We start from the raw sequence: 21,096 nt of genomic DNA, 5'->3' as shown, positions 1-21,096 counted from the left end.
TTATTGCATTTTTTTATCATAATATTTTTATGGCTAACTTAGATATATCATAAAATAAAGAGCATTTTAAGATGCATAAGCTGATAAAAATAATAATGCTTAAATATAAACAGTTTAGCACCTACTATGTGATATTATAATTTAAACATTATATAATGTACAATATATATATGTTAAAAAATTAATTTACTACTGTAATGTATTATAAACATTTTTTGGATTAATTTGAATTAATCCCTTGAGGGTAAAAAACATTTCAAAAAAGGGGTTCCCAAATTGGGTGTTTTAACGTACGACCTAAATAGGTTATTTATTATCTAATTATAAAAATATAAAATCGGCAAATTTTCAATATATTTACGCAAACACGTAAAAATCATTTTTGCCAATCTAAAAAAAAAATATTACATGTAAATTTTTGGTATTAAAAATAACTTATAATGATCAGTTGTATATATAAAGTGTTAATAGTGTTTTTTTTTGTGCTTTATACCTTTATTTTTTTTTATATCAGTTCAATGAGCCATTGATTAATGCAATTTTTATAAATTAATTTTCTTATACAATTTTAGGTAAATAAGCCATTAATAATGGATATATATATTATTCTAACTTTTTTTAAATACTAAAAATTAATTATTGTTATGTATAAAAATAACACCATATCAATATGTATATATTGTATTATTTATAATTACATTAATGTTTACGTTATGCTAATGTTTATATTTATGTATGACGTATTAAAAAAAAAAATAAAGCTATATTATTAATTCATAAAATAGTGTCCTATTCTACTATTATTAATTAAAGAATTTTTATTGCATAAGCTACATGTATCCGATTTTTCTTTTTATTTATATAGAATTATTTAAAATTTAAATATCTAAAATAAATACAATATATAATATAATGCTTTGATTATAATAAATAGCGATATATAGCTTATTATCATTATTTTTTTTAATTATATGTATATATATATACAGTCAATTTATATTTCGATTCTTTTTTTTTAATAACTAAAAAAATTAATATGGAAATATGAGTTATTTGTTTTTTTAATTATATATAAATTTATAGATTGTCATTATTTAAAGAAAATTTATAATATTTATATATATTTAATCCTTATATATATATATATATATATATAACTATTTATAATATATATATCGTTATTCGTTTAATACAAATTTTATAAGTTAATAATCGTTATCTATATTTTGTATTTAACATCATATATTTAGTATTTTATAGTTTTGAGTTTACTTTATTATATTCAATCACATAAATATACATATTTACATAGAATTCTTTTCTATACATTATATATATAATTAATTTCTTCTTTCACATATTTATTTAACATTCTTAAAAAATATTTTTAATGTTTATATTTAAAATTTTACACTGATTTTTAGATTTTATTACACTATATACTCTGTTGATGTTATAGATTGTCCAGTATATATTTTTTTAGCATCTTCAATTAATTTTTATTATTTTTAAGATTTTGATTTTATTTTCACGTGTAAGTATATATATTTATATACTAAGAAATACGACGCATTTTTTCAAACACATAAATGCAAAAAATATAGAGAAAATTAATAAACTAAGAAAGTTTATTTTAATTTATTTGCATAAAAAAACATATGATTTGTGTTTAATGCTAAGGGGCCTTTTCGTTTTGTATCTTAGTCAACCAAACGATTAAAAGTGGCATATATAATAATACGTTTTGTGTATAAGATGAACACATTATATATGTCATTTTTTTTATAATACTCAATTTTGTTTATGTGACACTTATATATTTATACTAAGTTCGCGTATACAATATTTAATAATATCCAAAAAGAAACGAAAATATAAATAAATTAGAATAATAAAGATAAAATGAAAATATTAATCGCCAAAGTTTTAGCTATTACCGCTTTAATTAATTATGTTAGTGTGAGCGGATCAAACAAAAATTGTTCATTAAATATAAAATCAACTATTAATAAAGGAAAAGATGATGCTAGCAATAATGACCAGCCAATTGTTCCAAATGGAAATTCAAACGATGATAAAACGGGCAACAATGGCAACACAAATAACAATGAACAAAATAACATTCAAAATGGTGATGAATTAAATAACAAAAATGCTAACTCTAATGGCCCTATAGATGTAGTAAATAATTCTGAACAGCCTATTAAAGGATTGTCTTTTGACAAATTATCGAATGGTGATAAAATAAAATCTATACTTGATTCTCTTATTGAAAATGAAAAAAATAATGATGGTAATAATGGAAAAGATATGTATAAAGTTATGATGAATAACATTTTTAAAGGAATAAATAATAGTGCTGATAATGATACAACTAATTCCCAAAATAATAATGTAGATGATATTGGCACTTTCAATATGTCACAAGATAATCATGAACAATTAGAAAATTTAAAAAAAAATATAGAAAATGCATTAAAAGAGCATGGAATAAATATTGATGAGTTGTCAAACAATTTTTTGAACGGAAATAAGGAAGAAGGCAAAGATGCATTTATGGAACTTTTAAAAAATATGTCTCAAGATGACAATATAATTATGAATTTTCCTGAAATTACAAAAAATTGTAATTTCCCCAATTTAGATATACCAAATATATTTAATTTAACAGATGCTGGTGTAGATAGCATCGATTATGATATCGCAGAGAAAAATAACGTAAATACATTAAATGCTAAGAATGACAATACAAAAGAAAATGAAGATGTTGGTGAAGATAAATACACATTGTTTGATAACTCTAATTCTGATGAAAATGTAAACAATGAAGATAGTACTATTGAAAAAGGGCAACCTTCAAATGATGAAAACTTAATAAGCAGTGGTGACTGTGTAATTGGTAGCGATATTGGTAGTGTTAGTGGTAATGATAGTGGTTATTTAACTGAAACTGATAGTGGAAGTGTTAGTGGTAATGGTAGCGATTATTTAACTGAAACTGATAGTGGAAAGGGAAGTGGAAGTGAAAGTGGAAGTGGAAGTGGAAGTGAAAGTGGAAGTGAAAGTGGAAGTGGAAGTGAAAGTGGAAGTGGAAGTGAAAGTGAAAATGGAAGTGAAAGTGGAAGTGAAAGTGAAAGTGAAAGTGAAAGTGGAAGTGGAAGTGAAAGTGAAAGTGAAAGTGAAAGTGGAAGTGGAAGTGGAAGTGGAAGTGAAAGTGGAAGTGAAAGTGAAAGTGAAAGTGGAAGTGGTGCTGAAAAGAATGCCGTATCTAATGAAAACTCTACCCAAGAAATCGAAGATTATGAAACTAACAATGTAGAAGAAGAATTAATAGCCTCATCTTCCATGAATAATAACCAAAAAGACAATACCACAAGTTTACAGGAAAATGAATATTTAAAACCAGATATATTCAAGCCTATTGCTTCAAAAGTAGTTGTAACAGATCAAACTAATAAAAAGTCCACACACAAAAAAAAAAAAAATATAAAAAAAACAAACTACCCCAAAACAAATTTAAGAAGATACCCACTTGAGCAATCAAAAATAAATGAAATGCTAGACAAATTTGAAAATAGCGAATTTTATAAAACTGTTCTAAAAAATATACTAGATAAATATATTATTTTGGATGATATTGATCAAAATAAGGGAAAAAATAATAATAAAAGGGATGGAGAGGATGTAGAGGATGAAGTAAATATCAAAGAATTCAGCGTAAAAGATCTTAAGCAATTAATTCAAGACAATATACTCGATTATAGTGATTTAACAGAAGAAGAATTAACAAAATTAGCAGGACCAGATAAAGCGTTCTATGATTTATCACCATATGCCAATGAAGATAAGGATTTCTCAACAAATTATGGATCTACTCTTGAAAATGAACAATTAACTACTTACTTAAATAAATTTGGCCAATATCATATGAGTTATGACAGCAAAACTCTTGACTACTTAAAACAGAAAAAATCCGAGAAAAAAGAAGAAGACCAAGAGGATGAAAACTTTTACGATGCTTACAAACAAATTAAAAGTTCATATTATGGTATACCCTCAAACTATTATCATCAAGCACCACAGTTGATTGGTGATAAATATGTCTTTACATCTGTATATGATCAAAAAAAAGATTTAATTAAATTTTTAAAAAAAACAAATGGTAAAAGTCTTTACACCCATCCCGATGAGCTTGGAAATGGAAATACAGAAAACAAAACAAAAAGTGACCAAAATGATAAATCTCCAGAGATTAAGCAATTGCAAAAATTGAGCTATTATAAAAGAAAAAATGCATATAACATTCTTGTAGAACAAAGGCGTATAGAAAAGGAAGAAAAAGAAAAAAGGGAAAAAAAAGCACAAACAACCAATACATCGATCAATGATGATTACATAAAGCATTTGAATAACGGTGGTTTAAACAAAAGTACTGTTTTATTTTCAAAAGACGAGCTTGATAAAATGGTAAATGGCTTATATTCCCAATCTGGAAACTCAAATGGTGATTCCGTCAATCAAAATTTCGATAGCATTACAGCTAATATTAAAAATGTGAGTAATGAACAAAATGATAATCAATCTAATGCTTTTGTCAACGATGGCAACAGTGATAATGAATTATTAGAAGATTACCCAGAGGATGAAGATGAAGATGAATAATAAGACGAAATATATTGTATATTATAAGAAGTTTTTCAATATGAAAAACATGTGCAGAAAAAGAGAAGGAATATTGCTTTCCCTATATATAATTATAAAATTGAAAAAAGAGAAGCTGACAGTAGCATAGGTGCGCGAGTCACATATGATTTCCTTTTCATATACCTATGCCATATTAAAAAATGTCTTGGGAATCAATATTGTTTTTATAGAAAAAATAATTATCAATATGTTTTTTTTCTTGTTTTAATTAAAAAATATATAATAATATACATATGTATTTACATTCTTATATTTATATACGTATGCTTTATAGGCGCATTTTTATAAAATTGTGAATTTTTATGATTTTTTTTGGCTATTTGTAAAACATTTTTTTTATGGTTAAAAAAAATTTTAGAATCGTATTATCAATATTTTCATATATTTATATTTATATTTGTTATTTTCACCTTTTTTATATATTTCGTAATTCATTATTTAATAGGTTGCATATATATATAATTTTAAACTTTTTTTTAAACAAGTTTATATTAATGCTTTTCATGAAAAAAAATATATTATAATGCATATATATCAATATAATGAATTTAGTATAATAGCTGTATAATTAATTATATGTGCTATGTTTATCATTATTTTTATTTTAACATCTTTTATAAAAACTATACATTTTAATTTTATTTTATTATATTAATTTGGGGAATACCAAGGGCATTATTGTATATGCAATATCTCGAAACTTATAGTTCATATATGATATATTATTATCCGAGTGCTTAATATTAAATTTTGCTAAAATGGTTGATTTATCATAAAAAGTTTTGTCCTATCTTAGCTATTTTTATATAGAAGCATGATAATGCAATTTTTGTTCTTGTTCTTACCATTTAATAAATTAATTTAAATAAAATGGAATTTAAATGAAATATATAAGTATAAAAGTCGAAATAATTGGTTAATATGGTACACAATGCTTGCAAATATTTTTTTATGTTTTACGTATCTATCAATATTAAATCTAATAATTATATGTAGCATGGTGTGATTTATATCTCCTCATTTGTTGAACAATTTATCTGTTAATCGAATATAAAATAAAACAAAGCAAAAGTTGAAAAAAAATGACGTTATAAATTAATGTGTATATGCACGTAGTATATCTTTTTCTATACTGCAATGAATGCCGAAATTTAAGAGAAAAATAATATACATATATAAAAAAATATAAAGTATAAATATAATTATATATTTAATATGATAGGAAAGCATAACATTTTAATTAATCCTTAAATAAATTGCTATGGAATAGAGAAAAAAATAATTGTTGAGATAATCAGTACCCATAGCATGATGCTGAAGATTGTTATATAGAGAAATATGAATTTGCATAAATTGTCATATATAGTTTTAGAAAGAGAAATAAATAATAAGGTAAACGCCATATTAAATATTATAGTGCATGTAAATAAAAAATATATTAATTCTGAATATGGGGATAGTTACTTAAAATTTATTGCTACTAATTATAGTAGTGGCAATGCTAATTTTACCGAAAGGTCAACGAGTCACACACATTTTAATATTTTTGATGAGCATAATCAGTCTGTATATAATGATAATATAGTATTAACATGCAAGCATTATAGTAATGCTTCTCTAAATTTGTTGAAGCAGTGTGCTAGATCATTTCATAGAGATAAGAGCCAATATAATACTAAAAATTTAAAAAATGTGAAAAATAAAACAAATATAATAACGCGTGGTAACTATCTAAATGATATAAAAAATGGAAAAGAATTGAACAATCGTATAATCAGTGAATTGAACTATTCACATATTGTTACCAATTTAGACGATATAAAACATTTATGGCTGAAACATATAATGATAATTTTTAAAATAATAATAGAATCGAATTTAATGATTGATATTAAAAGAAAATTAGAGTTAACAACGTTTATTGTTAATTTACTTAAAAATAAAAATATCAACATAAGCATAATAAATACAGATTTATTCCTTTCTTATGCATATCTCCTATCAACTATAAACCGTGTTGATAGAGAATTTGCAATTCTATTATGTGAACGTGTGCTTAATAATTACAAATCATTAAACATATTAAACAAATTCTATTTATTTAGCTCTATATATAATTTTAATTTTCTTTCCAAAAAATTTCAGCAAATGACTAATTATATGCATAAGTATTTTTATAGTCTGATCAAGGAAGAATACCTAGCAAACCGTAAAGGGAATAACATTCCTTCTTATTTTGAAGATGGTGATAAAGGACACAGTTCTAATTCTATTACTTTCCCTTATCGTACTCAAAATCACGATGAAATAGTTGAAAGTAAAAAAAAATATGTTCTTCTTCAGGATCGGTCACAAAACAAAGAGTATTTGGTTGTAGTTAATAATTATTTATTTAACATTTACGACATTTTATTTAAAAATAAAAAACATATATCTCATGAAGATAGATCTTTATTTAAGCATGTAATAAATGAAGAGTTATTAAAATATAACAAAATAAATTATAATTTTTTTAGAATGATTATAAAAATGTGTGATCATAATTTAGTTCATTTTATGTTTACATTAATAGTAAATAATTTGGAGGCATATAATCATATTGAAATTAATAATATTCTTATATATTGCTCTAAGAATAACAATAATTACTTCTGTCTTTTTTGGGGCATTTTAAAAGAGAATGGTTTTGAAAATATTAACATAAGGCACGTTATATATTTGTACATTTATATTAATCGAATGTTAAAGAGAAAAATGAAAAAGAAAGAGTTGCATAATGATGAGTATGAGTCTAATGGGTGCAATATTGGTGGTAAAATACCATTACATCATGGAACTTTTTCTAATAAATATGTAAAAGAACTTTTAAGTAATCCTTTACAATATAAATCTGAAAAGAAAGGAAGTAATACTGTGTCTAGGTCTCTTGAATTGAATAGTATAAAAAATATAGAAGAGGAAAAAAATAGTACGAAAAAAGATCGAATTATTCAATTTAATAAATTAATGAATGAATGGGAATGTTACTATGATAATTTACTAGAAATAAAAAAAAGAGAAAAAGCGAACAAAAATGACATAAATATAATAGAAAAAAATATGCATATTTTAAAAAACATAAATGATCTACTAGTACAAGTTTTAAAAAAAAAAATATATTATTTAAATGTTAATAATGTTATAACATTATTATATAACACATGTCCAATATATGATGAAAATCAAGCTAAATTAGTTCATTCTTTTTTTTCACAACTATTTGAAGATAACCAATTAGTAGTTAATTTCACACACATATATAATGAATTGTATAAAAATTTTATATTTTACAATGATAAGGATAAACTATCTAATATAGATGGTGGCGATAGTACTATGGAATTCCCTCTTTACAATAGTGATAATATAAAAATATATGAGAAACGATTAAGTAATATTTTTAGTTATATAAAAAAAAGGTACTACATAAATAATAGGATCATATATAACACAAGCAAATATACCATAATGCTAAATGTATATAACAAGTTTGTAGTAGATATACTTATGTTTTATTTATATAAAAATAATATATATGATGATTATATGCTTAGAGAACGAAAAATAATAAAAGACTTTCTTATTCACATATATACGCATATATTATTTATATTTTTTAACAAAAAGGAAAAAGATGTTCAAATAAAAGAATTGGAACTTATTTTTAATTATAGTCGTAGTATTACTAAAAAATTATATTTATATGCTTATTCTATTAAATACGGTTCAACTATTTTGGACCAATTACAAAATAAGTTAGCATGCATGGATTTATGTGAAAATCCATTTTGTGATTTCTTTGATCAAAAAATAATTGTACCATTGGAAGTAAATACAAATGATGAAGAAAATTGCCACGTTAAAATAAATGAGGATCATATTTCCCCTTTTTTAAATGAAAAGGAAATTTTAGAAATTGTTGAGTATGTAAATTATGCTTGTACATATATATATTACAAATTTATTAATTGTGTAACTAGCCACATTAGCGAAAACATAATATACATTTATCTTTGCTCGTTAAAATATTCTAACAAAAACAGTACTTTTGTTAATAATAATATTTTCACATTTTTAAAAAATATTCAATCTCACAAATTAAGCAGCAATATAATTTTCGCAATTGCATTGGACTATATTCGTAACAGTTTTAATGTAAAACCAATTGTTCTTAAATTATTTCGAGTTTTAAAGAAACGATCAAATATAAAAGCAACCGATTTTACATTCTCTTCTATCGACAACAGGTAATAAGGAAGTAGCAATATAATATGCTTGAGTTGTTTTTTCTCTTTACATATACGTATACGGCAATGCTTATTAATATTACGATAGAAAGTTGGGGCAAATTTTTATTTTCTCTCTTTTTATATATATTTATTTTTATTGGGATTTTTGATGGGCCATTGTAGCGTACCTAACCAGGCAAATATGCCCTTCATAAACTCATTTCGCATTTTTAATTTGTAGGTTTAGGATTACAAACAGATACTACTATTATGCTGACCAGAAGTCTCATAATCGGAAATAAATAACTATATAACTATTCACACATATGCATAAATAATAAATGTACCTTTTTCCCTAATTTGTTGTATATATCCAAAAATAGTTAAATGATAAATGAATATACAATTCGGATATCAATATATTATATTTCATTATTTGTAATTATATTTGATAAACGACTATATTTTTCCTTATTTTTTACCAAAAAAATGATTACACTTTTTTTTTTTTTTTCGTGGAATTTTAAAAATTTATGACTCCAATTTTTTTAATAAATTTGCATATGCCGAGTAACGTCGTGCAATTCGTTTTACAAAATTAAAATTAATTCGCTTTAAAAATAAACAAAGCATCGCTATATAATTATGATGAAAATATGCAAAAAAAAAATGTATTGCCATTTTTTTTTCCTTCTTTTTCGTTTTCCTGATTTATAAAATAAAATTAAAAAAAATATATAAGATAGCTTCGTATTGGAATAATTAATGTGGTATCGTAGGATCAAAAAAGAAAACATTGTAAGTATGCATATGTAGAAGCACATAATGGTATATATTACTTTGAAATATTGTAGTAGAAAAAAAGGAACTATAAATAAGTATATTGGAACTTAAACGCACGCATAAACATATATGCATATATAAGTGCATACATTGAGAGTTTATTGATCCAGTAATATGAGCAAAGGTGATGACAAGGATGCCTCCGCTATAAGTGTGTGGAAGAGGGAATTGGGGCCAAGCCTAAGTGATACATTTTTACGAAAGAGTATAGATAAGCTTAGGAATAATAATAGATGCACAAATAGTGAAGATGTTGATAAGGGACAAAGATGCTCACAAAGAAACATAATTGTAGAAGGACGAAAAAAAAATATATATCCTGATTTTGTCTGCAGAGATGAATTTACATTTGATGAGAATATTACATGCTTTCCTAATTATATGCACAAATCATCTATAAAAATAAAAAATAAACTTGAGATATGTGATGTAATAATTGAGGTAAGAGATGCAAGAGTTCCCTTTACAAGTACCAACTATTTTATTACAGATAATTTAAAAAAATATAAAAATACACAAAAAAATGTTATATTATTAAATAAAGTAGATTTAATATCAAAGGAATTAGCATTAAAGGCGCAAAAAATAATAGAAGAGAAAACAAATTCGATTTGTTTACTAACATCATCAAAATATAATAAAAACATATCAAAAATAAGAGATATATGTAAAGAGATTAAACCGAAATTTAAAGCTTTTGGTTTGTTTTGTATGCTTATTGGTTTACCAAACGTAGGAAAGTCAAGCATTATAAATTCATTTAAAGAAATTACATACAATTTAGGAAAATATGGATATAAAAATAATAAAATAGCATATGAAGTTAACAGAAAAAAAGTTAAAACAAATATATTGGCAGGTACTACTAAATTAATAGAACAATATAAAGTATCAAATAACCCATTATTATATTTTATAGATACACCGGGTATATATTTACCTAAACTGTCAGATAAAGAAATTTCGTTAAAACTAAGTGCAATTGGGAATGTGTTAGATTATAAATATAATGATATGTATGTCGGGGATTATATATTATTTATGTTAAACAAAAATAAAAATTATAATTATGTTAAAATTATTGGTTTAGATAAGCCTACTAACGATATAAGATTTGTTAGTAATGTTATTTCGACAAAATTAAATTTATGTAGAAATTATAAATATTTAGATATTAATGGAGGGTGTAAATTTTTTATAGACATGTTTAGATTAGGATTATTAGGACAAACATGCTTAGATGAGATTCCTAATAAGTCTGATTTTGTTACTTATTTTGACTTTAATTCTTCTGAACCAATTGCAGTTGATTCTAATTTAGCCCCTGTTCCATTCCGGGGTCTCACTTGAATCGATTCCTCTTTTTTGTGATTTACTGATTTGTGCATTTTCCATTACCCACTATCACCTTATATTCCATATGATACTTCGTTTGTTTTATTTATCCATTTTTCTATTATCGAAGATTTTCTTATATTTTTTTTGTTTTTTTGTTTTTTTGTTTTTTCAATAAAAGAAAAAACAATATTTGTAAGTAAAGAATAGCGCCCTTATTTTTATTTCAAGGGAACCAATGTGTTTTCCATGGGCAATATACATGCTATACATATATACATGTGTGCATTTACATATTTTCGCCTTACTAATTTTTTTCATGGCGTCTCTACAAATTATGAGGTATCCAAAATGGTTTCAAAAAAAAATCACGGAATGGTACACAAAATAAACTTTGAAAAAATTATTGGAAATGTGGATTTTTTTTTCTTTCATAACGTATAACAACTGTTCAAAAAAAAGACAAAAAATACGAGAAAAAAGGTGAGAAAGGGAAACATGTTATGAAAATAATTTTTAAATATATGAAACAAGAATGAAAGAGCATGATAAAATTATGAACGAATAAAAAATTTTTGGAAAAAAATATATATTTATAAAGACAAAAAATATCGGATTATGCATTTGTGATATGATCCATGATAGAACTGTAACGTGCAATTATATGGTTACAGTATTTTTTTGTCTCTGTTTTTATCACTTTCCTCAATTAAAAATCAATATCCCAATTTTCATCATCAATTTCGGTATTTGCATTATCTTCCTCTTCTTGTTCGATCTGTTTAACATCGATATCCTCTGCATAAGTTTCGCTTTTCGAAATGAGAGGAGGTTCAAGCAAACGTCCAGCTAGTCTGTCCCAATCAAAATCGGCAAAAAATGAATTTTCTTTAATATCTTTGAATCCATTTATTGAGCAACCGATTCTTCCTTGGGGTAATCTACATAATAATCTTTTAATTAAATTAATACTATCAGTATCAGTAACATAATCTGGGAAGGTTAACTGCCCTGTTAATATGTCTCTAAATATTTCTAATTGATCTTCTTGATCATTACCAAAGGGTAATGGACCACATATAAATTCATATAAGCAAACACCGAATGCCCATATATCAACTGTGCACCCATATCCTTTTCCTAATATAACTTCAGGGGCCATATAATGTGGTGTTCCAACTAATGTATATGATCTTCCATGTATTTTTTTTGCACACCCAAAATCGATTAATTTAACATACCCTTGCTTATCTAATAAGATGTTTTCAGGTTTTAAATCTCGATACACTATACTCCTTTCATGTAAATATTCGATTGCTAATATAATAGAGCCTAGATAAAACTGTGCTTGTGATCTTGATAATAGACCTAACTTTCTAATAGCATCATAAAGTTCTCCTCCAGTAACTAACTCCGTTAAAAAATAAAAATATTTAGAATCTTTGAAGGTTCTTACTAGCCTAATAATAAATGGATGGTCATTTTCAGCAGTAATTTCTCTTTCTAATTTGATATTATTTTGTTGGTTTAATTCTATAATACTTTTTTTACTAACGCATTTTAATGCATATCTAATTTTTGTGGGTTCGTGTAAAACTAGCTTAACAATACCAAATGTACCTCTCCCTATTATTCTTTCTGTTAATAATTCTGACATCTCTACTTTAGTATCTTGCATTTTAATTCTCTCTTCCAAATGTGCTAACATGGGTCCTTCAATAATTTGTAAAAAAACAGATTTATCAACATACCAACATTCTAAATTATTTACAGTGCTTATAACTGATGCTGTTCTTGGTTCATCATAAATTAATGCCCTTTCGCCAAAGTAATCATTTTTCCCTAATGTTCTTAATCTTTTATTATTTTTTACTATTTCTACTTCTCCAGCTTTGATTATATAAAATCGTGACCCTACCTCACCTTCTTGTATAATATAATCTCCTTCTTCATATCGAGTTGTTTTAAATGCTTCGATAAGTAAATTACACTGTTTATCAGTTAAATATCGAAAAATATACATCTTTTTTATGATACTTTTTTTATTATTATAATCTATAGATGCATCTATATTATTATTTCCTAAGCAATCGGCTAAGCACGATTCTGTAATTAATGCTATTTTGCATACCTCTAACGATTTTAATGTATGCTTAAATTTTTGTTTTTGATTAAGTACGTATTGATCTCCAAATGATTTACCTCTTGTCAATATTCCAATCGATTCATCATCAAGAAATAACTCTACTTTACCTTCTAATACTATTATATATTTTACACTTTTTATTTTATCTTTATGTAATATATTATAATTTGCTGGGTAATCTCTAACTATAGCTGTATCAGCTAAATCATTTAATTGATCTGGACTTATTTGTTTAAATATTTCGCTCTGTTGAAGAGCCTCTGTCATAATGTTACGAAACAATACTACTTGTAAATTCCCCAGAACCACATTTAGCAATTTTCGACAAATAGATGCACAAGATGTTACTTCCTTAGCGATAATTGTAGCACTTCGTGGTTCATCATACAGAAGAGCTCTCTCTCCGAAGTACGATCCCTGAAAAGAAACAATTGAGATTGTATTATTAGGAAATGTTAAATTGTATGTCAAGGAATAAAAAAAAAAATAGTTTCCCTTTTTTAATTACTTCAATTTCAAATTACCTTTTCTAGAACTCTGATTTCTTCGTCATTAATATATACGGTTGCTTTTCCGTCTTTCAGAATATATAGAACATCTCCATAATCCCCTTGTTTAACTATTGTTTCTCCGGGTTTAAAATTTTGTATAACGCATGCATTGGTTATCATATTTTTTTGTGCTTCTGTTAGCATATCAAAAACAGATACAGAATCAATAAAGCTTCTATTTTCATTAAAATTTCTATTGGATAATTGCTTTAGTGTTGCTCTGAATGTACTTCTTTGTACACCCCATAGCGTTCCATTTGTTCCTGCTTTTATAGTAGCACTTCTTTGAGTATTGTGTATTAAAGCAGCTTCCCCAAATGAGCTACCTTTGGTCAAAGTTTTCACTTTTTTGTCATTTACGTATACATCAAATTTTCCACTATTTATAATGAAAAAGTAGGAACCTTCGCGAGAGGAAATCATTGAAATTCGAAAAAATAAAAAAGCGAAAAAAATGTAAATGTGCATAAATACGCATAGAAATAGAAGAATGTTTAAAATTTAATATTTTTTGCAAACATGTGTGCCTTTTTCGAGCCCCAAAACATTATCGCAGATAAATGTGTTTATATAAACAATGTTTTTCTTTATTTTTATTCAAGCGAGCAATTAGACAAAAATAATGAAAAGAGTTGTGCATGTTATCCTTTATGATTTTACCTTTTTCTCCTTGTTTTATGACCATATCCCCACTTTTGAAAACAAAAAACTGCATATAATTAGACAGTGCTAATATTTCATTTTCATTTAGTGTACTGCATACAAGATTATTTTTTAGGGATGCTTTTATAGTGACGATATCTTCTGTCAATTTATCCCTCAATTCTAAATGGTTCTACAAAAATAAAATGGCCCCCCAAAATATATTTCATTGATTAGGGTAATAAGAATTAATTTTTATTATATAGATTAATATCACTAATGATAATAATAAATACAATTTTGAAATACCTCCATTAAACTATCCTCCCCTGTGAAATCCTCATGAGATAAAATTGCCTTTTTTTTATTTCTTTCATTGCTAGGATGGCTTAAAAAAAAATAAAAACATTATAAGATATATAGTGATAGTAATACGTATGCATGTAGTTTCTTCTATGGGTCAAATAAATCTAGAATTTCTAATTAACAAAGTACACATGTATATTCAGCATATATGTGTAATTTATGTTTTTTTCAGAAAAACAATGCGGGTGTATGTATGCATTACAAAATTTAACATAAAGTATCTTTTTGATTGGTATCAATCGTGACACATGTGCATATGTAGCAAATACACATATTATTTTTTGCTGTGTTTCTCATATTTTTTTCAGTTACTTTTTCTTTGGAATTATTTCATCATCATCCATTTTTCTTATCTTCCAATCTCGTTAACTTTATATATATTCAACTTTTTTAAAAATGTGTAAAAAGTATATTTACTTAAAACTAATAATCTTTCAAAAAATTACAAACTGGAAAATTAAAACAAGATATAGTAAAAATGTGTTTATTAATTATGGTTAATAATATATATTTAAAAAGCAAAAAATATATAATAATAAAAAACAATGGTAATACATATGTATGAAATAAACTCACAAAATGCTTCGAGAAAAATAAAATATTTTATCTGTAAAAAGAAAAATATTTTAATAGGATAAATAAAATGATTGATCCACCCACTCCCAAAAATATGCGCAATTAAATCCTTTAATAAAGTTTTTCAAAATAAAAAAAAAATTGATAATTTAAAAAATAATAAAATTAGTAGGATATATTTATAAATCATAATAATTTCTATAATCCTTATTTAAAATAGAAGCATTTTTTTACCATAAAAAATAAACCTATCATTATGTTGTAATTTTATTTCTCTTGTCCCTATACATAATTTTCTATTTATGAATGTTAACCAAAAAATAGGAGATAGGGTAAAACAAAAATATACAGGAATACAAAAAATGTATACAAAGCTAATAACATAAATATATATGATAAAATATCTTAGATAATTTTTTTTAATATACCGAATTCAAGGAAAGAGCCCTTTTACTATTACAATTACTGTAGATATATGCATATATGCATCCAGATGCGTATATTCATCCAGACATATACATGCGCACGAAGTTAAAAACATTCATTGTTGCAACTAATAGGGATAATACAAAAATCGTTATCTCGAATAGGCTACTTTGTTGTGATGTAATTGTTAATTCTTGAAATAGATATGATAAAGAGATGGGGCAATTAAGATATTAGTTTTATTTTATTATTTAATTTTTTCAATTGAATATTAATTGTGGTGTAAAAAATTTGTCTCAGTTGAAATGGCGTCAATTGGGGTTAATTTCCTTTGTTAGCACATACAATAGGATATAATATATAGGAACATATATGATCCTAGTATATACGGATATATATTTATCTATGAAACTTCTATTTTTCTTTATATGTATGTAAATGTGATTCCTATTTTTTTTTCGTGTGTTTACTCTCTTGGTGATTTTGAAAAAAAGGTATAATAGTATAAATATATGTACTTGAATATGTAGAAAAGGTGACACAAAAATATAGCGACAAAAATGTTTTTCCCATATTTGATGGTTATATGCTTGATACATAAAATTTTATGCATACAGTTAAAAATTGTAAACGAAAATATAAAATTAGAGGATATTAACGCAAGCAAACCAAAACAAATAAGAAGGTTCCGAATTTATGATGCATATTTAAAAAAAAATATACCGGAAAAAAAATTATATTTTTTAAAAAAATTTAATAAGTTATATAAAAATGATTTCAAGAGGAAAAAACTAAGGAGAAAAGAAAGGAAAGAGAATAAAACCGAAACAGAGAAGAGTAATTGGTCAAATGTGGGAAAATATGAGAAGGAAGTTGCGAATACAGAATTTTTCCATACGTTTGATGAATATTTTAACAAACGATCGAAGGAAGATTATGAAAAATTGGAAGCAGGTAAATTGAAAATTCTAACCGAAAATGCTAATACATATAAAGATGAAATAAGAAAAATAATGGAAAAAAGCTACAAGAGTGAATATGAAAAATTAAAAAAAGAAGACGAAGAAGATAGTAAAATAAGCCAAGATGTTCATGAAAATCTCAAAGTTACATTTGTTATGAATAAAAACATAGACAACTTTTTGTTCACCCAATATAGCTATATGATAAATAAATTGAAGGAAAAGTCTGAAATTTTGAAAAGTTTGAAAAACGTTTTTAATAATGATAATAATAATAATGGAAGTAACACAAGTGATAATATAGGGAAGAACAATAATGATAAGATATGTCTTGATGAGAAGACTGAAAAATATAGTAATGAAGAAAAAAATGCAAAATTGAGAGCAATTAACAAACCAGAAGATGCTGAAAATGCATTAGAATTTTATAAAAAAGGAAGTAATAAAGAAAATAAATTAATAGAAGAAGTAAATTTTTTTAAGCCCAAAAAAGGTTATGCAGAAGAAAAACGAGTATCAACATTTAGTGATCAAATGTTTGCAAATGTGAAAATAGAAAATAAAAACTTGTTAATAAAAGGTGAAGAATATGATACTAATGATGGTGGATTGAAATTAGAAAAAGGGGAAGAAGTAATTTCAAATTATAATAACGAAGACGAAGGAACAGAATTGTTTTTAAAAAACAATGTATCAGTACTAGAATTATTTAAAGAAAATGTAAAAGCATCTTTAAAATATAAAAAAGAAAATATAATAAAAAATAATTTGAATGAAAATTTATTATGTGGACGAGTTAAAGTACATTGGTTTCCGAAATTTATGAAAAGAATAATTATGAAAATACCTGATTATATAAAAATAAGTGATATCATTATTGAAGTCAGAAATGGAATAATTCCATTTGTGTTTGATGATTTATATGCACTAAATATGTTTGACATATATACAAATAAACCGAAAATTATTGTTTATACTAATTGTGATAGGGCCTCTTTAAAAGGTACAGAAGAATGGGGAAACTACTACAGAAGAAAGCTTTATTGGAGTGACAAAAAGTTTAATCGAAATATAAAAAGCGACATGAATGCTTCTATAAATAGTACTGATAATAACCCTATGAAAAAGAGTGCAGTAATATTTGTTGATGCGAAAAATGGAAAAAAAGAAATTATTGTTCTCAAAAAATTAATAAATAGACTTTGTGAACGTGTTATCGAAAGTAAGAGAAAAAAAGGAATACATAATTATAAAGTAAAATGCATATTTTTAGGGTTACCAAATGTTGGTAAATCTGCACTAATAAATAAAATATTGGAAATTAAAAAAACCAAATCATATGATTTACCAGGTTTAACAAAAAATATACAAATGTATTCAACAAAAAAATATGAACTAATAGACACTCCAGGTATTATAGCTCATAATTTGTACAAACTCAGGGAAAGGGTATATGATAAAAATAACAGAATATTAGATGAAGTATATAATAAAAATAATAAGGATTATTCAATTGATAATATTGTTAATATTAAAAATTATAATAGTTATATGCATATAGAAAATAATATATATCTATTAGCTTTATGCAATCATATATCACCCAAAATGTATGACATATATAATATTGCTGAAGTGCTAATACAAAATATTTATAACACTTATTTATATGACAATGAATATGTAGATTTAAAAAAAATTATAAACAGATATCAAATTAATTTTGTTGACTGCATAAATTCACAAGGACAATTTTCTGCTTATCATTTTATTCAAAAATTAGCAAGAGATAGATTCAATAACGATTTAAATCAAGCTTCCATGAGAATTGTCTCTGATTTTAGGAAAAACTATCTGGGAAAAATGACTTTAAATTACCCCATCTATTTTAACAAAAAAACTATCACCCTCAAACGTGACAATCAATTTGTTAATTCTGCAAGCGATCGATATGTGGGTTGGTAAGGGAAATGTGAAAATGAGGAAACAAAATGAAAGAAATATACGAAAAGAAACGAATTGAAAAAGACGAAGATACTATCACGAAATAAAAATGAAACACGTTATTACAAAAAAAAATATCATAAAAGTCTCAAATTTATTAAGGTACGAATTCTTTTTCTCATTCCTCAAACCACATAGTCTGTCCATCTATTTCATCTTCTTTTTTTGTTTTATTGTTTTTATGAGAATTTTTTTACTTTTTGTTAAATTTATTCAACATTATTTGATAATTTTATTTTGTATATGTGGAATAATTGCCGCATCAACGTTTCTTTAAATTTTTGTAAGGAATTTTGTTTCATTACCAAATTATGTAAAGTTACTTTTATATGTATAAACTATTTTTAAAATTATATTTTATTTTTTTTTATTTGTCATTGCTTAACACCTGGCCATCTGTGTCAAAGAAGGAAAGGTAATAATAAAGAAGGATGAATAAATAAATCAAACATTCAAAATAGCAATAATATAAGCTAATAATTATAAAAATTGATGTAATATAATTCATAATATTGGTAAATATATGTGAATACTGATCCCTACTTCGTTAATTTTAAGCAATCCTTAAAAAGATCAATTTCCTGAGATACATCATAAGAAGCGTTATCCTGGATGACAGTCAAATAATTTAATCTTCCTTCGATTAATTCTTTTAGCTGTTTAAGATAACCAACCTTTGCTAATTTATGCCTATGATTTTGCATTAATGCTAAAAATAACTCAGCTGTAGTTTCACCATATTGTATACCTGTTTCATCTATATTTTTATTATTAGCTAATGCTATAAGTCCATTCATAACTTTATTTTTTTCAAAAGTTTCAAATGTGATTTTATTTTGATGAATTAAATGTTTTAAAAGTAATGCTGATTTTTCTTGATATTTATATATATTTGTTTGCATACCATAAACAAGAAATGCTATACCACCATAGTCGATAAATTTATTTTCTCCTTCATCATGATGTCTAATCAATGCTGATATAGCAGTTATCAATTTTTTATCAACAGTAGTTTGCTTGGATTCTTGTAATTTTAATAATAGTATTTTTAAACCATTTTTTTTAAAAACACAATCTTGCAAAACAGGATTGTTAGATAATGCTAGAGAAAATATTTGTAAAACTGATTCCAATATGTGATTATTATTACTTTCTAACAATTTTAATAAAGGATCCAATGCATTTATTTTATCTAAATTTTTAGCTACTTCTGGGTATTCATCTACTAATCTTTCAATTATTTTTGCAGAAGCTAATATAATACCTTCATCTTTGCTTTCAAAATTTCGAACTGCTTCACCTATAGCTTCATAAGGATCTTCTACTTGGCTTAAGGCTTCTTTTATTGCACCCTGTAAAAATTCGATGTCTTCTTTACTGAGCCTCTTATTTGTATCTACAGTTCCATCTGTAGTGTAATGAACAGAAGTGATGATATGTATATGAGAGAATAATTATTGAGAAAAAATGTGTGGCAATATTACATTCTTGATTAAAAAAAAGCATATATAAAATTGCTTTATAATGAATATTATTTTCTTTTGAATATAATACGAAAAGGCATGTAAATAAAATACAAACATTGATATGATTATTATAAGCGGCCCTCTTATGTATCTTTTTTATTTATGTTTTATTTGTGAATTAATTACCTGAATATTTAGTAGACCATTTTAGTAGCCCAGGCCAATTTATGCTTACCATGTTATATTATTGTTTTTTGAGATTCTTTACTACTTTCTTTTAATAAAAAGGGTGATAAAACACTCTGATTGTAAATCAATCATAAATTTATTAAATATTTTTCGCATTTATGTATTAATGCATACATGAATGTGGTGTTTGTAGCTAAAGACATATATACCTTTTTATATAAACGCATTCATATATGCATATATAGGCCAAGGAATAGTTATAACAAAGTATAAATAATTATATGTAAATTAAACAATGTAATTTATAAATATATAATACAATATAATATATATTTTTTCTTTTTTTTCCAATTAAATATCTATATAAGTAAAATGATTTCACGATTTAATTTATACTCATAAAGCGGAAGGGTACTTAAAAAAAATAATTTCGCTATTTCTTTATATATAAATTCACAGCAAAAAATGGCGAATTTATAAAATGCAAATATGTAAAAATATAAAAACCATAAAGTAAAATAACTATAAAAAATAAAATTTTAAAATAACGCTAAAATATTAAATTGTTTACGCATTTATAACGATTATCGTGACTTTTTATTTTATTTTTTTAAGTAG

At 24.7% G+C, this 21,096-nt stretch overlaps 6 protein-coding genes across 6 annotated transcripts; 4 read left to right on the top strand and 2 right to left on the bottom strand.

Annotated features, from left to right (window-relative positions):
- Nucleotides 1-1,902: 1,902 nt before the first annotated feature.
- Nucleotides 1,903-4,662, top strand: PBANKA_1008500 (translocon component PTEX150; the record flags this gene model as incomplete). Its single annotated transcript, XM_034565160.1, has 1 exon — nucleotides 1,903-4,662. One exon carries the CDS (start codon nucleotides 1,903-1,905, stop codon nucleotides 4,660-4,662), a length of 2,760 nt encoding a protein of 919 aa, XP_034421885.1.
- A 1,380-nt stretch (nucleotides 4,663-6,042) lies between these two features.
- Nucleotides 6,043-9,274, top strand: PBANKA_1008400 (conserved Plasmodium protein, unknown function; the record flags this gene model as incomplete). Its single annotated transcript, XM_034565159.1, has 2 exons — nucleotides 6,043-8,990; nucleotides 9,214-9,274. The coding sequence occupies 2 exons, from the start codon at nucleotides 6,043-6,045 to the stop codon at nucleotides 9,272-9,274; spliced, it is 3,009 nt and encodes a 1,002-aa protein (XP_034421884.1).
- A 655-nt stretch (nucleotides 9,275-9,929) lies between these two features.
- On the top strand, nucleotides 9,930-11,165 carry PBANKA_1008300 (GTP-binding protein, putative; the record flags this gene model as incomplete). The annotated part of the gene is made up of 1 exon (XM_034565158.1): nucleotides 9,930-11,165. The coding sequence occupies one exon, from the start codon at nucleotides 9,930-9,932 to the stop codon at nucleotides 11,163-11,165; it is 1,236 nt and encodes a 411-aa protein (XP_034421883.1).
- Nucleotides 11,166-11,859: 694 nt separating this feature from the next.
- On the bottom strand, nucleotides 11,860-15,199 carry PBANKA_1008200 (cGMP-dependent protein kinase; the record flags this gene model as incomplete). The annotated part of the gene is made up of 5 exons (XM_034565157.1): nucleotides 11,860-13,713; nucleotides 13,821-14,251; nucleotides 14,508-14,682; nucleotides 14,799-14,877; nucleotides 15,168-15,199. 5 exons carry the CDS (start codon nucleotides 15,197-15,199, stop codon nucleotides 11,860-11,862), a joined length of 2,571 nt encoding a protein of 856 aa, XP_034421882.1.
- A 1,218-nt stretch (nucleotides 15,200-16,417) lies between these two features.
- On the top strand, nucleotides 16,418-18,784 carry PBANKA_1008100 (ribosome biogenesis GTPase A, putative; the record flags this gene model as incomplete). The annotated part of the gene is made up of 1 exon (XM_034565156.1): nucleotides 16,418-18,784. One exon carries the CDS (start codon nucleotides 16,418-16,420, stop codon nucleotides 18,782-18,784), a length of 2,367 nt encoding a protein of 788 aa, XP_034421881.1.
- Nucleotides 18,785-19,197: 413 nt separating this feature from the next.
- PBANKA_1008000 (conserved protein, unknown function) lies at nucleotides 19,198-20,527 on the bottom strand (the record flags this gene model as incomplete). Its single annotated transcript, XM_034565155.1, has 3 exons — nucleotides 19,198-19,219; nucleotides 19,367-20,231; nucleotides 20,476-20,527. The coding sequence occupies 3 exons, from the start codon at nucleotides 20,525-20,527 to the stop codon at nucleotides 19,198-19,200; spliced, it is 939 nt and encodes a 312-aa protein (XP_034421880.1).
- Between the last annotated feature and the right edge of the window lie 569 nt (nucleotides 20,528-21,096).

The sequence above is a fragment of the Plasmodium berghei genome (genome assembly GCF_900002375.2).
Source record: "Plasmodium berghei ANKA genome assembly, chromosome: 10".
Taxonomy (NCBI): Eukaryota; Apicomplexa; class Aconoidasida; order Haemosporida; family Plasmodiidae; genus Plasmodium; species Plasmodium berghei.
This window is presented reverse-complemented; position numbering and strand designations above follow the sequence as displayed.